The sequence below is a fragment of the Psittacula echo genome, assembly GCF_963264785.1.
Source record: "Psittacula echo genome assembly, chromosome: 17".
NCBI lineage: Eukaryota > Metazoa > Chordata > Aves > Psittaciformes > Psittacidae > Psittacula > Psittacula echo.
Window position 1 is genome coordinate 1585753 of NC_137753.1, and position 19348 is coordinate 1605100.

The window sequence follows — 19348 nt, forward strand, 5'->3', positions numbered from 1 at the left end:
CAGAGGGAAATGCAGACTTTTTTTATACTCATAGAATCCCAGACCCAAGCCCTGTCCAACCTGGCCTTGAACACTGCCAGGGATGGGGCAGCCACAGATTCTCTGGGCACCCTGTGCCAGCATCTTATTTTCATGATAAAAGAGTATTACATGTCATTTATTGTCCCAGACCAGGATGAGATTGTTTGGAACTGAGTAAAATCCTAATCCACGTACCCTAACAACATGCATGAGTTTGTAGCTCACAGTAGCTACTCTTAACCAAGCCAGATTGCTGCACAGCAACTGATGGAAAGAAACTCCAGTTTCTTTCCCCGAAGCAACCTCTCAGAACGACCATCCCGCCTGTGATAACGCGAAGGGGTGGCTCAGATACAGGTCCAAGCAGGGCAGCAGCTCATCCCCCCCCAACCTCTCGGTTTCGCTGCTCCCACCTCTCTCATCCCCCTTCCCCGCTCCGTACCTGGCCGAGGCGGGGATCTGCCGGCTCCGTAGCCCGCCCGCCCAGCGTAGCAGGGGTAGCAGCTCCTCCAGAGGTAGTGGTAGTGATCGGCGCCGGCCCCGGGGATGCTGCCCAGGGCGGCCACGCACCACAGCATCACCCAGAGCCCCATGGCGCGGCGGGCACCCCGGCTCCCGCAGCCTGGCACCGCTCTTCCTGCAGCGGGACGGGAGGAGGAGGAGGAGGAGGGCGCGGAGCGGCGCGGGGATGCCGGAGGAGCGGCTCTGCCCGCAAACGGGCGGTCCCCGCCGCGCCGCCCCTACCCCCGCCCCGCAGGTGAAGCCAAACCCGGCCGAGCCCTCGGGAGGGGCCCCGCGGGCGGAGCGATGCCGGCGTCGGGGCGGGTTGTGCTGACGGGCGGCCCGGGGGGGCCGGGATCGGTTGCGGGGACCAGCGGCGGAGCGGGGGGGGCGGTTTCCCGGATCCCGGGCTCGGACACTGCTGGGCACCGGGAGCTGAATGCCGGGGACACCGTCGGGACGGACGGAGCGGAGCAGCGGTTTCGGTGCCGGTCCCGGGGCTCACCGTGACCTGCCAGAGGGCAGCGTCTGCCCGCCCGGCCCTAGACACTCCGGCAGAGCCCTTCGCCGGCAAATTGAATCGCGTGAGGAGCGACCACAGAATCCCATGGGAACCCGTCGTGAGCCGCCTTTAACTGGAGCGGCAGCGGGGGCTCGGTGTTACAGCGATCACTGCTTTAACCCGGGTATCTGATGCTTGGCAAGCGCCCTGTTAAGGATCACAGCTCCCCAGGCAATGAAACTGCCACAGGCAGAAAAACCTTCACTGGGCTGTTCTTGAACTCATGAAATCATCAAATCCATCACCAAATTTAAGCCCAAAGGAGGAACAGCCCCTCCAATGAAACCCATAATATCACCGTTTCGTGGGAGCTGGAGCTTAGAACTTTATTTTACCTTTCTCATTAAACAAGAGGCACAAATGGCTCATTGGATTTTCCAGGGGCCAGCTCAAAAGCTCTCTTTAGCTTTCTGGAACGTTTTGAAACAATGTGCTTGCAGGGCTGAGCTGGGCCTGCTATTCTGAGATGTTCTAGCAGTGTGATTTGGCTGTAGTGAAATTCCAAATTAAAACTTGTGGTTTAGGCTGCAATGAATAGAATTCCATGAAAAGCTTTTGAAACACGGAGAGAAGCTGAATCCAGGAGGAACATAACAATTTAAGGCTATTATAGAATCATAGAATCAACCAGGTTGGAAAAGACCTTTAAGATCATCAAGTCCAACCTTCACTCCAGGACTGCCAAGTCCACCACTAAACAACGTCTGCACTATTGCTGCAGTGGCTTCCAGAGGAAGGCAGACTCTGGTTATGAGTCCCCTTTGCAGAGCACTCCAAGCAAGAGCAACTTGCTAACATTTCAGGGATCTCTTCAGCTCATCTTAATAACACCCATCCATTGCAACAGCTCACATGCTTCTCGTTTTGAGTTTACCAAAAATATTAGAGAGGAGATAGGGCAGAATAGGGACAGGAGGAGGGGAAATGCTGGAGGGGCATTACCAAGAGGCACCAGAATCACACCAGCACTCCCCATGTCCCCCAGTGAACCATCACTGGTTGCAGTCCTACGCTGCCATCCTGTTAGAAACCACCTTCAGATCTACCAAATACTTCACCCAGTTAAAAATAACACATTGCCAGACATCAGGAATTGTCATTGCTGCCCCAGTTCAGGTGCTTGGGAATTCTCCCGCCGAGCAGCGACATTTAAGGCATTGCAATGGCCAGTGTTGACATTTTTCCTGCGAATGTTTCCAGCAGCGTTGACACACAGAGATGAATATTGCCACAGAGCTCCGACAAATGGTCCAGGCCCACTTCCTCAGCTCAGCAATGTCATTTAGACATTGTCTGTCTGAAATGGTCCTTGCCTGGAACGCAGATGAATCACAGCGAGCGCAGCTCTCCCAGGGACTCCCTGAGTCCACAGGCACCAACTGAAGGGACCTTTCACTGGCTCCACGACCCGGAAATTCCTCCTGCATGGGCACACGCAGCTCCCAACAAAGAGCACTCGCTCCTTGGCCTGCAGAAACAAGTGCTGGCACAGGCAGTGCTGCTCAGCAACGCCTGTGACAAACTTGTTCAGTCTCACAATTCCTCAGACTGTTAAATAACCCCAAATAGCGCTGAGAGGCTCAGACTTTTCCAGACAGCTCTGGCCTCTAACACATGGACCAGAAGTACCTCAGGCTCGAACATAAACTGAATTCTGCCTATGTAATAAGTTATGCTTGGCCAGGTTTGAGCCAGCTCGAGCTTCCTTGTCACCTAATTTACTTCAGCTGATTAAGTACTAAGAGCTGGTTCGAGTAGGGCAGCACATTACAGTCAGCAGCAAATCGTTACTGCTTCCTGTGGAGTTAGCTGGGAGAGGCATCCAGAGGGTTCTTTAAACAGGGACCGAGCTGGACCGAGCCTGTCCCTCTCATGGAATTTCATTCAGATTCAGTCTCAGCATTAATAAATTGTCATAAGGACCTGAACAAGCTGATGATGTGGTACTTCGCAGTGCAAAGGCATGTTACGTCCCGGCGTTAATTCATCCCCGCTCAGACATGGGTCAAACCAGCTTACGTGAATGCAAGTGCTTCTATCTTCACGCAAAGGTTACCTAAACCTTGAAACAAGTTTCTTCTGATGCTTGAAAGGATTCTACAGTTAAAAGGAAATGGCCAAATGGAGAATATAAAAGAGAGCAGAAACATGTAAGAGGTGGATGAAACAGGGAAGGAGACCCGAGAGAAGGGGCTGAGGGGGATTCTCAGGTTCTCTCTGTCACCTTGTGTGGTGTGGTTCAAAGCACACGGCACGTGGCTAGCATGATGATGAGCAGTGCAGGAAGCTCTGTTGCTGCTGGCTCCTGCATCCCTTTACAGCAGAGGAGCCAGCAGTGATTTGTGCTTCGAGAGTTCTGCTTCAGCATCTTTTACCTGCTTCCTCTTCCAGGGGCACATTTTGCCCATTCAGGGTTAGCTTTCACCCTCCACCACATGGGGCTACCGGGAGCCAGGTTTTCTTTCATCTTATTCATCAATTTTAGCCAAAGAAGGTACCACAGAAATAGCTTAGAGGAAGAAACATCCCTAACATTATCGCATAATGCTGTGTAGCAGGACCTCAAGAAGACACAGTCCAAACAGCACTTGAGCTCCCCTAGAACTTACCACACCTCAAAATATGTTATAAAAAAGAAAACCTGTTTGTTTCCTGTAAAAACCCCAACCCATGAGCTCCCAAACCACTCCACAGACAGCTCTCCCATGACAGATAAAGTTACAGGAATACTGGAGAGGCTCATGGTTACGAGCACAACCATCCTGCATCCAACAAAACAGAAACCCTCTCCAAGCACTGTGTATTACTGATACTGGTAAATCACATGAGCATTAGCAGTGTATAAAATACATTTCTTTCTTTGCAGCTCTAGATCACCAGCGCAGGTTCAAACCATGTAAATAAAGATGAGAGCTCGTACCATCCAGGGACTCAGTGCCAGTATGAAGTGAGCTGGTCAGACAGATGGGTACAAGAGCAAATTGGCTCCTTTCCTGGTAGCATTAGCAAAGCAGCCCAGGACAGAATAAATCCAAGGGAGGATTTTCTTTTTAACTGTAATCCCTTTGGCTCAGAAGGGAAAACAGACCGGAGAGCCAAAGGCTGCTGCTGCTGCCCGTCTGCCTGCTTCATGGCTGAGCCCAAGCCAGGAGTCATTCTGTAAGGTACCAGGAGAGGTCTGAGCCAGCATTGTGTGCACACACACGTACATGGCAACAGACATGTCCCAAGCCCATCCTCCGGTGGCTGTTGCAGGCAGTGGGATCCTGCAGCTCAGAAGATGTCGTGTGTGACCCTCTCAACTCGTCCTTGCAGCGGACAAGTGTGCTAAGGTCTGGGCAGCCAAACATTTCCAACTCTTGTATTTCCTACATTTCTTTCCCGAGTTGCAGAAGAACATTTACATTCATTTCAAAATCAGTCATCAGCCAACCCTGGTATAAAATGAATTCCCTTTTTTGCCCTTTGCTCCTGCAGTGGTATCCCCCTCCTCCTGTATTTCTACTGAGAGCAGACATAACTCAACATAACTTAAACCAATTCAGGGCAGGAAAAGCAGCCAGCTCTCCCTGAGCTATAACATCCCTCTGTTTCTGAGCAGAGTTTTGATTGAGAAGTCCTTATGTAGCCAAGATGAACCGGTTTCCTTCACAAGATATCCTACCTTAGGAGCAGACGCTGGGTGTTGGTGGTTTTCTGCCTTCCCACACAAAGCATCCTGCTGATGTTATTCCATAGCTATTTGTTTAGCAGAGCCTTCAGTGAGGAGGACTCCGAAGAGGCCAGACTGACATCACCCTGAGCCAGGAACCAAGTCACAAGGGTGAGGCAAAGTGAACTGCAGGCCTCTGAACCCACGGCTCCGCTCCTCGGACCACCCTCGGGAGAGATGCAAGGTCCAAACCCTCCTGCCCAACGCAGAGCCAGCAACAGGCTCCAAACATCTAAGCTCATGTTTTGAAGCCCAGGCTGCTTTATTCAGGCTCCATCAGGACTTTGACCAAGAAAAGCTGAATATTTTGCAGACTGTAAACATTAATCAGTGCCTTCTGTCTTTGCTGAACCCGTCCATCTGCACAAACAGGGATCTAATCCCCTCCGCTCCTCTCCATAGGTGCATCAGCACTCGGGGTAGGGGGACAGAGTTTATCTGATGTGAATATAAAATGAATGTAAAGAGTGGTGAGCACAGCAGGGTCCACCCTGGTTGTCCACCAGGCTGGTGGAGAAGGGCAGAGTAGAGAGAGGATAACAAACACCCGCCTTGCGGTGTATAGAGATTTGCACTTGAGCAGGACAGGAGTATGTGAGGGATGCGGCCCAGTGCAAATCCTGGTCTCGGTTAATTCAGGGCTTAATCTTTTCCATGCTCTTTTTATGTGAAATGAAACCTGCAGACAGAATAAATGCTCACAGAAGGAATAAGGAGCTCCAAGAGGATGATGGCAAAGGGGGGCTGCCATCTCCATTGCAACAAGGGGGAGATAGGGCCACATGCCAGCTCTGTGGGCACAACTAATTACAAGTAATTCCAAGCATATATACAAAGGGATTGACATAGTCTCCTCTAAAACTAGAGAAAAAGGGATTGTTTGTTTCCACCAAAATCCTGAGGCTCTTAATCATCCGAGAAGCTAATCCTCATCAGGGGAATTCTGGGGAAACTGAAAATATTTGAGCTTGGCTTAGATAAGGGCAGAGCTGTTTATTTCACACATCTCGGCAGTGGTACGGAGCCAGGAAATACTCCTCAGTTATTTTCAACAAAACAAGACAAATGCACCAAATTGGCAAGAAAGTGACATTTTTGTGCAGAATTCTTTCATGTCCGACCCGAGCTCCACAGAAATGCCTCTTTCCCCATTTGTCAGCAATCTTTGTTAATTATTTGGAATTCTTCGGGACTTCTGCTAAGCCAACCAGTGCTGGAAAGATGCAATAACTCCATCACAAAACCAGGATCATCCTAAAGCAGTTATTGGTACCCTGCAGCAGGCATCTCAGTGCTGCAGTAGGGAGTATGTGTCTCCAGCACCAGTAGAGGTGGCTGTCTCCAGTGCTGCCAGTGAACCCTGGAACTGCAATATCCTCCCAAACAATGCATCTGTCTTGCTCTTGGCTCTGATAAGCAAAAGGCTGTTTGCATTTCTCTGACTCTCTGCTCCAGCCGACCCAAACGCTCGCCCAATGATAACACCAGGGAGAAAGGGACAGGGAATCCACGCAGCGCACAGCAGCAGAGTCAGGCTGCAGGACGTGAAGCAGCCACACGATGTGAGGCTTCCTCTGAGTGCTACAGCACCAAATCCCATCCAGTGTTTTCATTTTACAAACACAAAACCCTGCCTTCGCTTTCACTTTGGTTGTAAACAGGAGATTTAAAGCGGAAGGCAGGGAACAACATGAAGATACTGACTCTGAAGGAGAAATCTCATTCCTGAAGCAATAAAACACACGCCATCGACTTCACCAGGGCTGGGATCTCACCTTGAAAACATCAATTCTATCCAGGTGAGGCTTTCCTTCTGCACCAGGTTAGATGGGGCTTGGAGCAAGCTGCTCTAGTGGAAGGTGTCCCTGCCCATGGCAGGAGGTTGGGACTGGATGAGCTGTGAGGTCCCTTCCAACCCATTCCATGATTCTATAACTGTCACTTACACCCCTAAGCATGAGAGCCCTTTGGATGGATAAAAAGCAGCAGAGCACGTAGGACATGAAGGAGGAGAGGGAGAACCCAAAGGGCTCTCCTTTGGTGACACAGACCCCCCGTGCAGCCCATCCCTACCTGCGCACGCCTTCCCGTCCTGCGCCAGGCTCAGCCCTGCCGTGCACTTGCAGTAGAAGCTCCCGATGGTGTTGCAGCACTGGGACTCGCAGCCGCCGTTCCCCACCTCGCACTCGTTCACGTCTGCAGGAGAGGAGAAGGGAGCATGGTGAGGGCCAGCTCCAGAGCAGGACACTGCCCGGGAGCAGAACCAGCCGCTTCCATTACAGCTTGTTCTGTTGTTAACCTTCCAGTGCCAATGAGAATAAAGAGCGTCAATCAGTGCAAAATGAAGCCCCCCATTTACACCCCCGAACACCTCAGATGTCATTACCCAAAAGATTCCTATCCTGGATGAACACAGGCACTCATGTGGATAAGAATATATTTGTTATCACAGCACATCGTAATGTCCATCTTGTTCATGACGATGAGAAGGAAAAAATTCCTTACATGAAAAATGGGTTGGTTTAGAAGCTTGACTTTCCTGTCTTAGAGTGGTAGAACCACTACACCTTTGCACTAACAACCCTTCCAGTAAACCCCCACAAGTTGCGTGGACAATGTTACCCCCATGAAAGCGAAACTAAAACCTGAGAACAGTTGAAACAGCCCTGATTTTAATTTTCTATCACTTGCTGTAACTCGAGGTCAGAATAAACCGTGTTACCCTACCAAAATCAGAGATTCCTCTTCCCCTCAGCAGGGTGCGGACCAGGCCTTTAAGGAACATGGAACACCTTTCTTGAGTTACCTTTTACAGTGAGTGACCACTCACAGGTGAAAAGGGAGGAATCATCACCTCTCTCATTACCTACCCACAGGCTCCCTCCGCTTAGCTGGGAACCCAAACGAGCCAAAGCCTGCGCCTCTCCCATAACACTGGAGCAGCAGCCATCTGACAATCCATCTGTGGATCCCTGCTCCCATCCTTGGGAGAGATACAAAAAGCCCAGCCAGGATCTGCCTCCAGAGAGGCAGAAGGACCAGAGACTGGCAGCGGGATGAGGAGCAAACCTTGCACCACATCAGCATCAGGCCATTCCATTCCATTCAGTTACAGATCAGAATCAACCCCTGATTAGGAAACGCCAAGTTTGAGCTGAACATGCAGAATATATGGGGAGGCTTCAGAAAGATTTATCAGTTGTTGGCAAACTTCTGACTTTTGGCACTAAGCAAAGCACTCTAGAAATGTATCTGTGCTTCAGAAGCTGCTCCTTTTTTTTGCTCTGTAAAGAAGCATTTCCTTCTAAAAAGAAAGAAAAATGGAGACAAATACTGGTTTAAGGCATTTGGTCTGGAGGGAAGAATAATGAGCTGTGGCTTTGTCAGGAACGCATGCTTCAGCCATCCTGTACTCTGTACATTTCCTTCTGCTACTGCAGATAAATCTGGGTTTCTGCTGCTCACCCAGAGCTCGCTGTCTGCCAGCAGCCAGCCCCATTTCCAGCTGCTCTTAGCTTGGAGCCCAACTCAAGCTCTGCTGCCTCCATGGCCAAAGCCAGAGAGAATCCTTTGACAAGCCATGGGGAAGCAGTCAGGTGAGATAGCACGCGCTGGTTTAGATCAGGGGTTCCCAAAGTGGGGACCACAAAGCAGTGCAGACTGCCCAGGTACCATCCGTGCAGGCATGAGAACACAGAGCATCACGGGAAATAGGACTTTAGACGCAAAGAAAAGGGGGACATGGAGCTGGGGGCTGCCTGAGCCAGCACAGCAGCACACACACGGCATTCACAGCACAGTAACCAGCAGGGGTGGGGACAGGGATGAGGACAGGAATGGGATGGGGACGGGCAGAACCACCACCATGCCCTGGGCATCCACTGTTGTCTCCCAGCAGCACTTGCCCAGGAGGCATCTCTTGCAGCGATGCTCTTTATTGAGTATAGAACAGGCCACAGATCGCTCCTGTGAGAACAATAATAAAAGGTGGCCATGGAGAGCACACAAACTTGTCAAGTCACAAGGAATTAAATGCGTTACCAGCCAAGAACAGTCAGAGAAGGACAGTGATCAAAACAAGGCTGCTGTGATCAAAGAGACGCACCGTTTAATTCCCTCAGCCTCTCCTAATTCAGCCCTGTCTGGGCTCGGAGCTCTGTAGCTCCTGCAGGAACACCAGACCGTGCAAGCGCTGTCCAGGAATCCCAGGACCTGCTGGAGCTCAGCTAAATCCCACGGGTTTATATCTGCTTAATCCCCTCACTGCAGCTGCCGCCAGCGCTGGGAGAGCCCCATTCATTCCAAACGCTTCCTGTAAGGCAGGTTCCCGGGTGGTTGGTGGCACCCGGCGCTTCCCTGCCTCCTCTCCAGCGATGGATGCTCACACCTCAGGTGTTAACAGTGTGAATTCAGTAACTCCATGAATCTGAGCCAGATTTTCAGGTGCTGTGGCTGCCTAAATGCGGTATCTGTTTGACAAAAGGTGTTGTTCTCACAACTGCAGGAGGAAGAGTCTCTTAAACCAGTGCTGGGAAGTAACTGTTCATCAGTTAAAGGCTCTTCTGTCTGCACCAAAGACTTACACCTATTGTCCACCGTGAGCTGCTTTCAAGACAGATGCCAGCTCCAGCAGCTGCAGGATGGATCCTGCTTCATGCGTCACAACAAAAATGATTCTAAGTGAATCTGTGAATGATGCTTACAAAAACAAGAGCAAATTCCTGCTCCTGCTCTGCCCCTCGCTCCTATATCCGTTATCACACAAGTTTTCTCCACACAAACAGTTCTGGTGGACGGACACATGGACTGGGCAATGCTGCATTGCAAAGAAATGCTTCCTGATTGCTTATAGGGAGCAGAGGGGGAATTGGGAAGTGAAGGCTTAAGAACCTGAAACCCTGATGTTTCAGAAGTTAAAAGGGCAGCTGGAGGCACTGAAAGCTCTGTCACGCTGAGTTAGCCAAGGGAGAGCAGTGAGAAAGGCCGATGGGTTTGAAGGTCCTTGCACAATGCAAGCAGCCTGCTGGGAGCATTCAGGGAGAAGTTTATGATCCAGAATTTGTCTGTCTTGGTCCCACTCATCCTCATAATGGTTCATGGTTTAACAAGCCTCTTGCTCAGCCTCTTGCACAGCAGCACCTTCAAGCTACGCCTGTGGCACCAATCTATTGCTGCGGAGGAGACCTTTCTGAGGCCATAAATCCAGATTATGACCTTATAAAGGATTAGACAGAAACCATAAGGGGAGAGAGAAAGAAGTCTAAAGCACCAAGGCAGTTTGGGCAATCTGAGGTATGCTCCTCGAGTGAATGCCAGCAGCAAACAGCAATGGAGAGGAGTCAGTCACTGAGCTCAAAGGGCGCTGTAGCTTTGCTGGGGATGTGCTTGGCGCAGCAGGACTCCAGCATATTTGCTGGGGTTTATTTTATTATTATGACTATTTTTTAACAGCAGCTTTTGTATAAAGCCCCCTTTAATCTTTTAAATAGCCACGATCTCAGCAGCTTCCCCATAAGCCCTAAGTTTCCCCTGAAGATGCAGCAGGAGCAGCAGTTACTCTTCCCTCCACGTTTTGTAATAATAAGCACTGTGGTCAGGCTCTGCAAACACCGCTTTCCGTTCCTGAGAGCTTGTATTTATCAAAGCATTATGAAACTTCCTTCCTCCCTCACTGAAACATACGGTCCGTAAACAAAACACGGAGCGTCCTTCATCCCAACTCACCCCACACTCCAGCATCACCACTAACACACATGCCTCCACCCTGGCTTCCCATGGAACAGCAGCTCTGAGATAGAGCCCATTCTTGTTCCGAAAAGGGGAAGAGGCTGATGGTCACTACTTTGCTGTCATCCCTTCAGGGTGGTTTGGACATCCTGAGTTATAAGATCTTTGGACAAAGGATACCTTGGAACCACAGGGCACCCGCAGCAGAGTATGAGGTTTATTTTGCCAGGCAGCAATGAATCAGCTGCCACTACCAAGCCACATGTCACAGGGAAAGAGCAAGAAAGGTTGGTCCCTAAATCAAAGCTGAACCTCCTGGAGCCGCGCGCTAACCAGGAGCAGCTGTGCTGGAATCGCTCCTTGCCTCATACGTTATTCCCGGGAGGTTGGTGTGCGTCTTTGAAGCAACCCATCAGTGCTTCAGGGAGGTGTGAGGCTGCACAGTTCCCTCACTCGCCAGCTTGGCTCACACTGAAGGATTCAGGCAGGGGCACCAGATGCCACCTAAAGGTACCAACGCTCTCCTCCTTTCCCCCAAGGAATGACACATTAGGAGCCAAAGGCAGAGCTGTGGGAAGCAGGAACTGGGGCAGGTTTTGTCACTGACCTACCAAACCACACTGGGTGTTGGGAGCAGCTTCACTGGCTGGTGCAGCCAGGACCCAGCCCTGGCCCGTGCTCCTGAAATCACTGCCCTGCATCGATCATGTTCTGCCACAGCATCAATCCTGCCTCAAGCTTTACGTTTCCTGACAAACCCAAAACTCGGTTCAAGTTCACTGAAAGGACTGAGACTCTTCCAGCGAAACCAGGACTGGGTTTGAGCATGGAAAGAGCCAGGTTCCCACTTCCCCCAGAAGCCACACAGAACTCCCAGATCCTTCATGCTTCTCATAGGGAATCCAGTCAGAGCATGTCATTCTGCCTAAAGCCTTAGGCCTGCCCAAACCCCACAGTACAAACCCCGCCTGAGCACTGTGAGCCTCACCTGGCCTTGGATATTGCACATTTTCCTACTGGACAAGCCTGGGGAAGGAAAGAGCACAAGGCTGCATGTGGACAACTGAAAAGAGAAGATAACCCTGGCAGGAGCATCCATGGGGCTCCGCTCGCTTCTCACTGTAGATTCCCTGCACACCCTGGAAACCAAGTATGGGTCGCCTGGAATCGCACCCACAGGCTCTACCTATACTTGATTTCCAAGGTCATGCACAGCAAACACCGAGGAGCTCATGGGAGCCTGTTCCCTGAGAACACCTTCTTCCTGTCCTTAGTTTCAGCTCTCCATCACTCTGCCCGCACCAGAACCCAAGAGCCCAGGCACATTCCCATTCAGACTTCTGTTACCACCCCACTTTTCCAGCTCTGTGCTCCCTCTAGGCAGTAATCCCTAGCGGTGGTAGGGCATTGCAATAGCTGATATCCACATTCATTATCTGCCCACCTCTGCAGTGCCCAGGCAAGCCAGAAACAACCCTCAGAGTCCTGTGATAAAATCACCACTGACCTGTATGATCCCTCCCAGACCCCATCCCAAACCTTCGAACGTTCGGAGAAGCAGCCCATGACTTGTGGAGTGGGCTGTGGTACAAGAAGAAATACATCATTTCAGTTAAAAGAAAAGAAAAAACTGAAACTCTATCCATGTTTTTAAGCAGCTTTGCAGAGGAATACTTAGAAAGTTCAGTCACACCCAAGTAATCCCTGTGCTTCCATGAAACTAAATGCATTCTCTCTGGAAGAATTTCATACAGCTCTTTCTTTAGCCTCGTGCCTGAGCCAGAGCTGTTTCAAACATACCCCCAGTCCCCAGCTGAGTTCAAATCCCTCCCAGCATCAGCAAGGGCAGCGACCAGCTCTCATCTGCACCATCCAGCTCTGCTCACCTGCACTCATCATCATCATCCTCCCAGCACTGCCATGGCTCGGAAGTGTCCTTTGAAATGCATCTCCCTGCTGCTCCTGTGCACAGCCAGGACTGACTGACCTCTTTCTGAAGGATGTGCATCGCTGTGATGGGATTTGGAATTACAGCTAAGCCTGGCTTAATGGAAGAGCTCAGAGCCTCAGGAGCGAGGCTGAGCACGATGGGGCTGGTTCCCATCCTGCAACCTCCGGCATGCACAAACTCACTTTGACACCTTTAGCTAGGAAAGGCTTGAAATAAACCACTGATACCTACAGGTATTCCTGAGGAGAACCCTCATGGCAGTTTAAGGAGAATTCCAGCACATCTGGTATTTATTTATGGAAGTTACACACTCGCACATGAAAGCAGCCATCCACTCAAACCGATAACAAAACCCCCACTTTTCCATCTGCCTCCAGGCTAAGAGACCCTTAATATTCACAGCCTATTGTCAAGAAACTTTACAAGGTCTTGTAAAAAGGCCTGAAGGAAGCTGAAATGCCAAGAGGCCCCAGTTTTGGAGCATCTGGCTTTCCCTGGAACAATGGCTGTCCCTTTCCAGCACACCAGGAAAACCCACGGTGAAGGGACAGAGTCATCTCCCAGCTCTAAGGCACACACATCAGCTCAGTTTTGGGGACTCAGGGCAGAGAATGTGACCCCTGACAGAACAAGGCAGGGTCTTTGTATGTCATTCTGATGACCCACAGGAGGTCAGGGCGCTCCAGGCCACACAAATCATCTCAGCTGTTCGCAGCTCCCTAGGAAGGAGGATCAGGGCCTTTGGTGCCAAAGTGCCAACCTCATCCTTATCCAGGTGAGGTTTTACATGGCTTAATTTCCCTCCATTGAGTAAAACCACCAGCATGCCAGGTGAGAGGAGCTGGCAGGACGTTTCCTCATGCTCCATTGCCAGCTCTTCCCGGCTGAGAATGGCAAAGCTGGGAAGCGCTGCAGTGGGAAAGCTGGATGAGCATCACCTCCTCTCCCAGGAGGGAGGGCAGATTGAGCATCACTCACTGCAGCTGGGCTGGATCAGCAAGCAGAGCGCCAGGAAAGCACGACCGTGGGATTCGGGCTGGGAACGCGACGGTGCCAGCACCAAATTCCCTGTGGGAACTAGAAAATAACGATCAGAATTTAGGCTGTGAATCTCATTGTGACTTCTCTGCAGAGCCAAAAGCCTCCACTGCGCGGGTGGGTTTGACTCTCTTTGCTCTCTCCAGTCCTTTATGTCCATCTTCTTCCCCTTTCAGCATCCAAGGAGGCTCTGGCGCTGCCGGGATTTTTCCCACGAGCCGCAAGAGGGACCCAGACGCTGCCGTCGCTTTGCCGACAGCGGGACGCTGCACCTCGGCCGAGAGGGAGCAAGCGGGAAGCAGAACCTCAACTCAAGCAGCCCAGGCTGTGCTGCCGTCTTCATTCTTGTTCCTCCTGCTTTCGGCAGCCCATTTCCTCACCTTGGATGGAGCAAGCGGGTTGGAATCGTTCCCAATGTGCACGGAGCGTGCTGCTGGGACTCTTCCTTCTGCACACGTCTCAGCAGCTCACAACCTCACAGACAGTTGCCCACCAAGAGCTAAGCACTGGCAGCTCCCTCTACTTGTTTTTCACTATAGCACATCCTTTATTACAAATACAGTAGGGTGTATCTGTGAGACGGGCTGCACACTTCAAGCAAGGCAGCTGTGCAGCTTCCACGCTCCTCCCTGTGACCCATCATCCCAGGAAAACAGAGCTCCTTATCTGTAAGATGCAAAGTTCACATCCTCAGCTGGCTCAGCCCCAAATACCTCTCAGCGATGCTGGCCCGATGTGAATACAATCATCTGGCAGGATGCGGTGTCACCGGGTGCCGGACGCTTCTGCTCCATGATGCTCCAGGGGACCTGGAGCCAGCACATTCTCTCTGGCTACAACAGAGATCCAGTGCCAATCCTGGCTTCAGGAACGATGCTTATTGCACTGAATGGATCAGTGGAAGAGTGGTTTTGATTCTTGGTTTTGGAAACTGCCTGTCCAACTTGCCAGCCCTGGGACAACCACCGGCTGCTGCATGGCCTGCTGGCTGCTGCTATCTAGTGAGAAACAGCATCACTGCCTTTTCCCATCAGCATCTTTTCCCTCTTTTTTACCAAAAGGATTTTAACTGCTTAATTATTTATCACTGCAGAGAGAGAATTTCCATTTCCTGAGCAGTTCAGACCCCGAGACCTGCATCCTTCCTCTTCAGCATGTACAATTGCAAGCAAGCAGGAGCTGGCAATGCAGAGAACTCCACTGCAAACTCCAGGTCAGCTGGGGAAGTGATCTCTCACAAGCCAAAACAATAAACAAAAGTCACTTCATTCTGTTTCACCAGAAACACATCAAAAAGAAACCTGCTAGAGTTTATACAGACTAAAAATGGTTAAAATTGGGGTGTTTTTTCCCTAATTCCAAAGGGATAACCCTGCAGCTCTTTGATGGGAAGAATTCTCACTGCAGTGGAAGGATGAGGCAGGCTCCTGAGCAGAGCAGAGAGGCTCTATCTCCTCCCTCTGGCCACGGTGCAATGTAACGGACTCACAGCAGTTCCGGAAGCTTATGTATTTTCCCATCTTTCCACAATCCCTAACCAGATTCTCACCCTTTCCCACCTCACCATCTATAAGCTCAGTGTCTTCCCATGGAGTATATCAAATGCTCAGACTGCCTCAGCCCGTCTCCTCCTGCTCTGCGGTACCAGAGCCCCGGCAGATCAGCCAGGACAGGCAGCACAGCCAGGAAATCGCTCTTTCCTCTTTTTCTCCCCCAAAAGAGAGCACAGCCTTTCAGGAGAACATGCCTGATGGGATCTGCCGTGGTCTGCAGGGAGCAGATTGTCTTTGATAGCTCTGTAGCTTCCTGCAGTGCTCAGATAAAACTTATTCAGTGGAATGTTCATTGCTTTCCACAGGCTTCTTTGTTCACCCGTAATTCCTTCTGCGATTTTCTATCCAACCTGCCATCATCTGCACTTTGCTGCTCACTTACGTGTGCTTTCTTAAACACTTCTGATGTATCTGGTCTTTTCTTTATCACAGTCTTTATCTCATAAGCTGTATCTGCTGCGATGGGAAGGGCAGGTCATTTCTGTGATGCTTGTTAAGACGTGTTGAGGTAGGAAACACAACAGCAAGCACGAAGATTCACAATGTACTGCACATACATCTGTATTTATGTGCACTGCCTGTTGTAAGCCAAGGCTTGGAGAGTTCCAGAAGAAAGAGACTGGGGAGCACAGGTTCACGTTATCACAGTGCTGTCATTCCCACACATACCAACCGTGTACGTGCAACCTGAAATCCCCTGTTTAGCAAGAGCCAACTTTCCAGAGCAATTGCAATATCATTTTTGGCTCCTGTTAAACTTCTCACAGATACAACTATGTGAGATGGCCACATTACGTTGAATCAATAGCACAGTCAGGGCTTTTTTAAACTTAAAGCTGCTTACAGCAGGAAGTTGACCTACATTGACCATAAACTTTGCAGGTGTTTTTAAACTTGGCTCTTGGGCATGATGGGCAGTGCCATGAAAAGCTCCGAAGGATTCTGTCTCCTTTTTAAGGAACATGAAGCTCCAGCGTTCCAGTGGTTCAGTTCAGGTAAAACATGACAGAGATGCATTTGCTTCCTTCCCTTTTCAAGCTGCTCCGGGACAGGGTCTTTCCAGTGAAACAGTGACCCAGGATCACACCCGGGATCTTCCCTCTCCAAGGCTGTCCTCCCGCTCTTGAGACCTGCTCCTGTTGAAGTCGGAGGCAACAGCGTGACCAGAGTAACCTTAGACTCCGTGCTTCTGCCGTAAAACCTTATGGGCTATAAATACCCCTCCACAGTGGAGAGAATTCTTTTTTGACACGTTATATATAATGGATGCAATATAAAAATGTACTGCTCTTGGCAGCCTTTCCAAGGCTGCCCTTCGGGAGCTCCGCAGGCGCGCTGGTGTTTGATGGGGCTTTTTCCCTACTCTGTAGCCAAAACTGCATTTCAGGGAAAGGCGGGGAGATGGCTCTCCTGGGAAGGAACCTGTATTCCTCTTACGGAGACGCTGAAGAGGCTTCCTTCAGAGTTTCCAGACCTCTGAAGTGACCTCAGCTCCATGAGCTCACGGATGTGCTCGCCAGGGCTGAGCTATGAAGGTGTGAACGTCAGCAGTGAGTTTGTGCTGTTCTTGATTGCTCCTCATGCCAAGGTAGCTCTGTGCTCACTGGGCAGGCGGTGACCTTCAGCCCTGCGTCCCCATGATGTGCCTCTGAACAGAGCCTGGTTAAATGGGTCTGTTCTGCTCCCACAGCAAAGCATCCAGGCTAGGCCAGACCTAGTGCCACACATCTGAGGAGGTGAGGCAATAAGCAAGGCCAGGGCTTTGCTCTCACCAGTGACACTGCCCTGATCCAAAGCCAGTGAGACCCACACAGAATCAAGCTAAAAGTGATCCAAATCTAGCGGAAGGGTTTAGAAGAAACCCTGGTGCAACCGGCTGGGCTGTAAAGAGTCCAGACAGGAACTGGAGATGAGTGGAGATCTGGGCTCCAGATACATCCCAGCCTCACCGCATCGCCTTCCCATGACCCAGGCACATAACCTGCCACTTCGGTCTCTCCAGCTAAAGCATCAAAAGACATACCTACCTCACGCGTCCTGCTGGCTGTGCTGCTTCATGCATCTGAGTCTGTCCATGGCTTTAGGAGCTGCTACAGGGATGTGGCAGTGCTGCTCAGCTGTGGAAAGCACCCTCCTGGGATGGGGGATCAACACTTGTCTCTTAGCACAAGACTAACCAGGATAAAGAAATCAAAGCTCTCCTCTCACTCAAAGACGGAACAAAGCATTGATATCAATGTAATTATTCCTATTGCCTCCACAGATGACAACGCCAGTGTAGGTACCAGGGAAATGCACCCGCCAGTGTTCACAATGATGTTATAGAGTGAGTGAAGCAAGTGAATTTCAAGAGAAATGAACAGACAAGGTGCAGGTATTGTTAGTGAAGCCCCAGCTATCACTGCAAACAAACCACAACCAGACAACGAGAAGGCTCCGCTTCCAAAGTAGGAAACGAGAGGTACAGGCACGAGAAGAACTGGTTTGACATTCAGACATTTCACCGCTCAGGTTTAAACTGAATGCGAATCCTAAACCAAGCAGCTGTCAAAGCTTTGAAGCATCAACCACGAGCTGCTCCTTCTAGCTCACTGCCATTTGCCTGGAACAAAGTCAGAAGTGCTCGAAGACCATAAAGCAGACTCTGACCTCGGACAGAAAGGTTACAACCAGAAGGGTCAGCGATCATAGTTGTTCTTTGCCCAGTCTTTCTAGGCACTTGGCAGCATTTTGACTGTTCAACGCCAACACAGAGGGTACCTCTCCCTTGGGACTTGCTCACTCAGCTCCTGACGCACAACGGGCAGTACACATCTTACTCTGAACTGGCAATGCCCTGGGAAAACAGAATCCTCTCCTAGTCTCTTTGTCTCCGTATAATTAAGTTCAATAAGACAAAGCATCCAAGGGGGGAAGCATTTTGTAAGGTTCTCAAGAGCTGCAGTAACATTTATGTTCTAAAACTACTGATCGCTGATCCCATCATTTATATTCCACTACTAAAGCCCCTCGCATCCCCAGATGCACAATAGGTGTCAAGAGTAAGAACCCTGAAAAATACATTGAAAAAGTTACAAGAGCAAATGGCTCGTTTATGCCATAATTGGTATTAGGCAATTAATGGTGGGATGAAACATCACATTGCTTCTGCAAACAAAAAGCAATGCTGTTTAAAGAACGTTTAATGAGCACGTTTTATGTTGTCCTCAGCAAGTTCACTGCCAAGCCACAAAAGACATTTATACACGCTTCCTTTTGTCTCTAATGAAAGGGTCATTGCTACTGGCCTCTTGTTAAATTCACAAGTTAAAAAAAGAAGGCAGAAAAAAGCACAAATGTGGTGCTTGAAACTCGAAATTCACCTCTTGAAGAAGCAGTTTCAGTTCAAAGCTGTTCGCTCGACAGGGACATTCAGTGCTGTGCAGGCCATCAGACTGAGAGGTGAACCAAATCAGAACCAAACACCTCCGTGAGGAAAGATGGAGCTCAGTGACCACCTGCCCAGAGATCCATTGTACAGCTCCAATAGCCAGATAGTCCAGATATTTGACATTCCCAAGTCTTCACTATTAGTGAGGTGGGATCCTGAGCAACCAGGAAAAACGAAGGTGGAAATAACGTATTTATTTGCTAGGAATAAGCATTCCTCTGTGCAGATCAGGGCCGTCTCCCAGACCGCAATGGAGGGGGATAATGCCTAAATCACTTTAAACCAGAACAATTACCAGATCTGCTGTTTCCCAAAACCCATTTTCTACATCTGTTTCTCCTACACATTGCAAACACCACTGCTCTCCATGGGCACATTAAAAAAGGTCCAGGCCAATGCACTGCACAGAAACTGGTGCTTCCAGCTATGTGAAACGGTGGTACAGACATCTCCAAGCACTTCTCTTGTAGGAGACCTGAGTCGTTTATTCCCTGTAAGTCCCCAAAGTAAGTCAGTGGCAGGGTTTTCCTTCTGATGAACCTCTTGTCTAGGTTTGAGGTACAATGACCTTGCAAACCTTCTCAAGAATATAGATTTCTGAAGCATTGTGCCTGGGAAACACACCCAGGAAGGAAGAATCTGAAAAAGCCTCAGAAAGTGGGGTATTCCCAGAACGAATTCACACACTGACTAAGAAACTAACAGTGTGTGCTATGGAGATGCATCAAACACCACGTACGAAGTCTCGCAGAAACCTCAGCTCCTTTCTGATGAATGGCCTGTGTAAAGTAATAGCATTTTGATAATGAGTTGGGGATAACAAATTTATCCCCAGATATGCCATGGTGCATTC

General features: G+C 50.0%; 1 protein-coding gene across 1 annotated transcript in view; it reads right to left on the minus strand.

Moving 5' to 3' along the window:
* The window catches only part of MEGF6 (multiple EGF like domains 6), a gene marked incomplete at both ends in the record, with an annotated part of 81361 nt that overhangs the window by 42094 nt on the left and 19919 nt on the right, over positions 1 to 19348 (minus strand). Inside the window, one exon of the mRNA XM_080631504.1 lies at positions 6870 to 6992. Coding sequence (XP_080487630.1) covers positions 6870 to 6992 — 123 coding nt within the window. The remainder of the gene's footprint in view (positions 1 to 6869; positions 6993 to 19348) is intronic.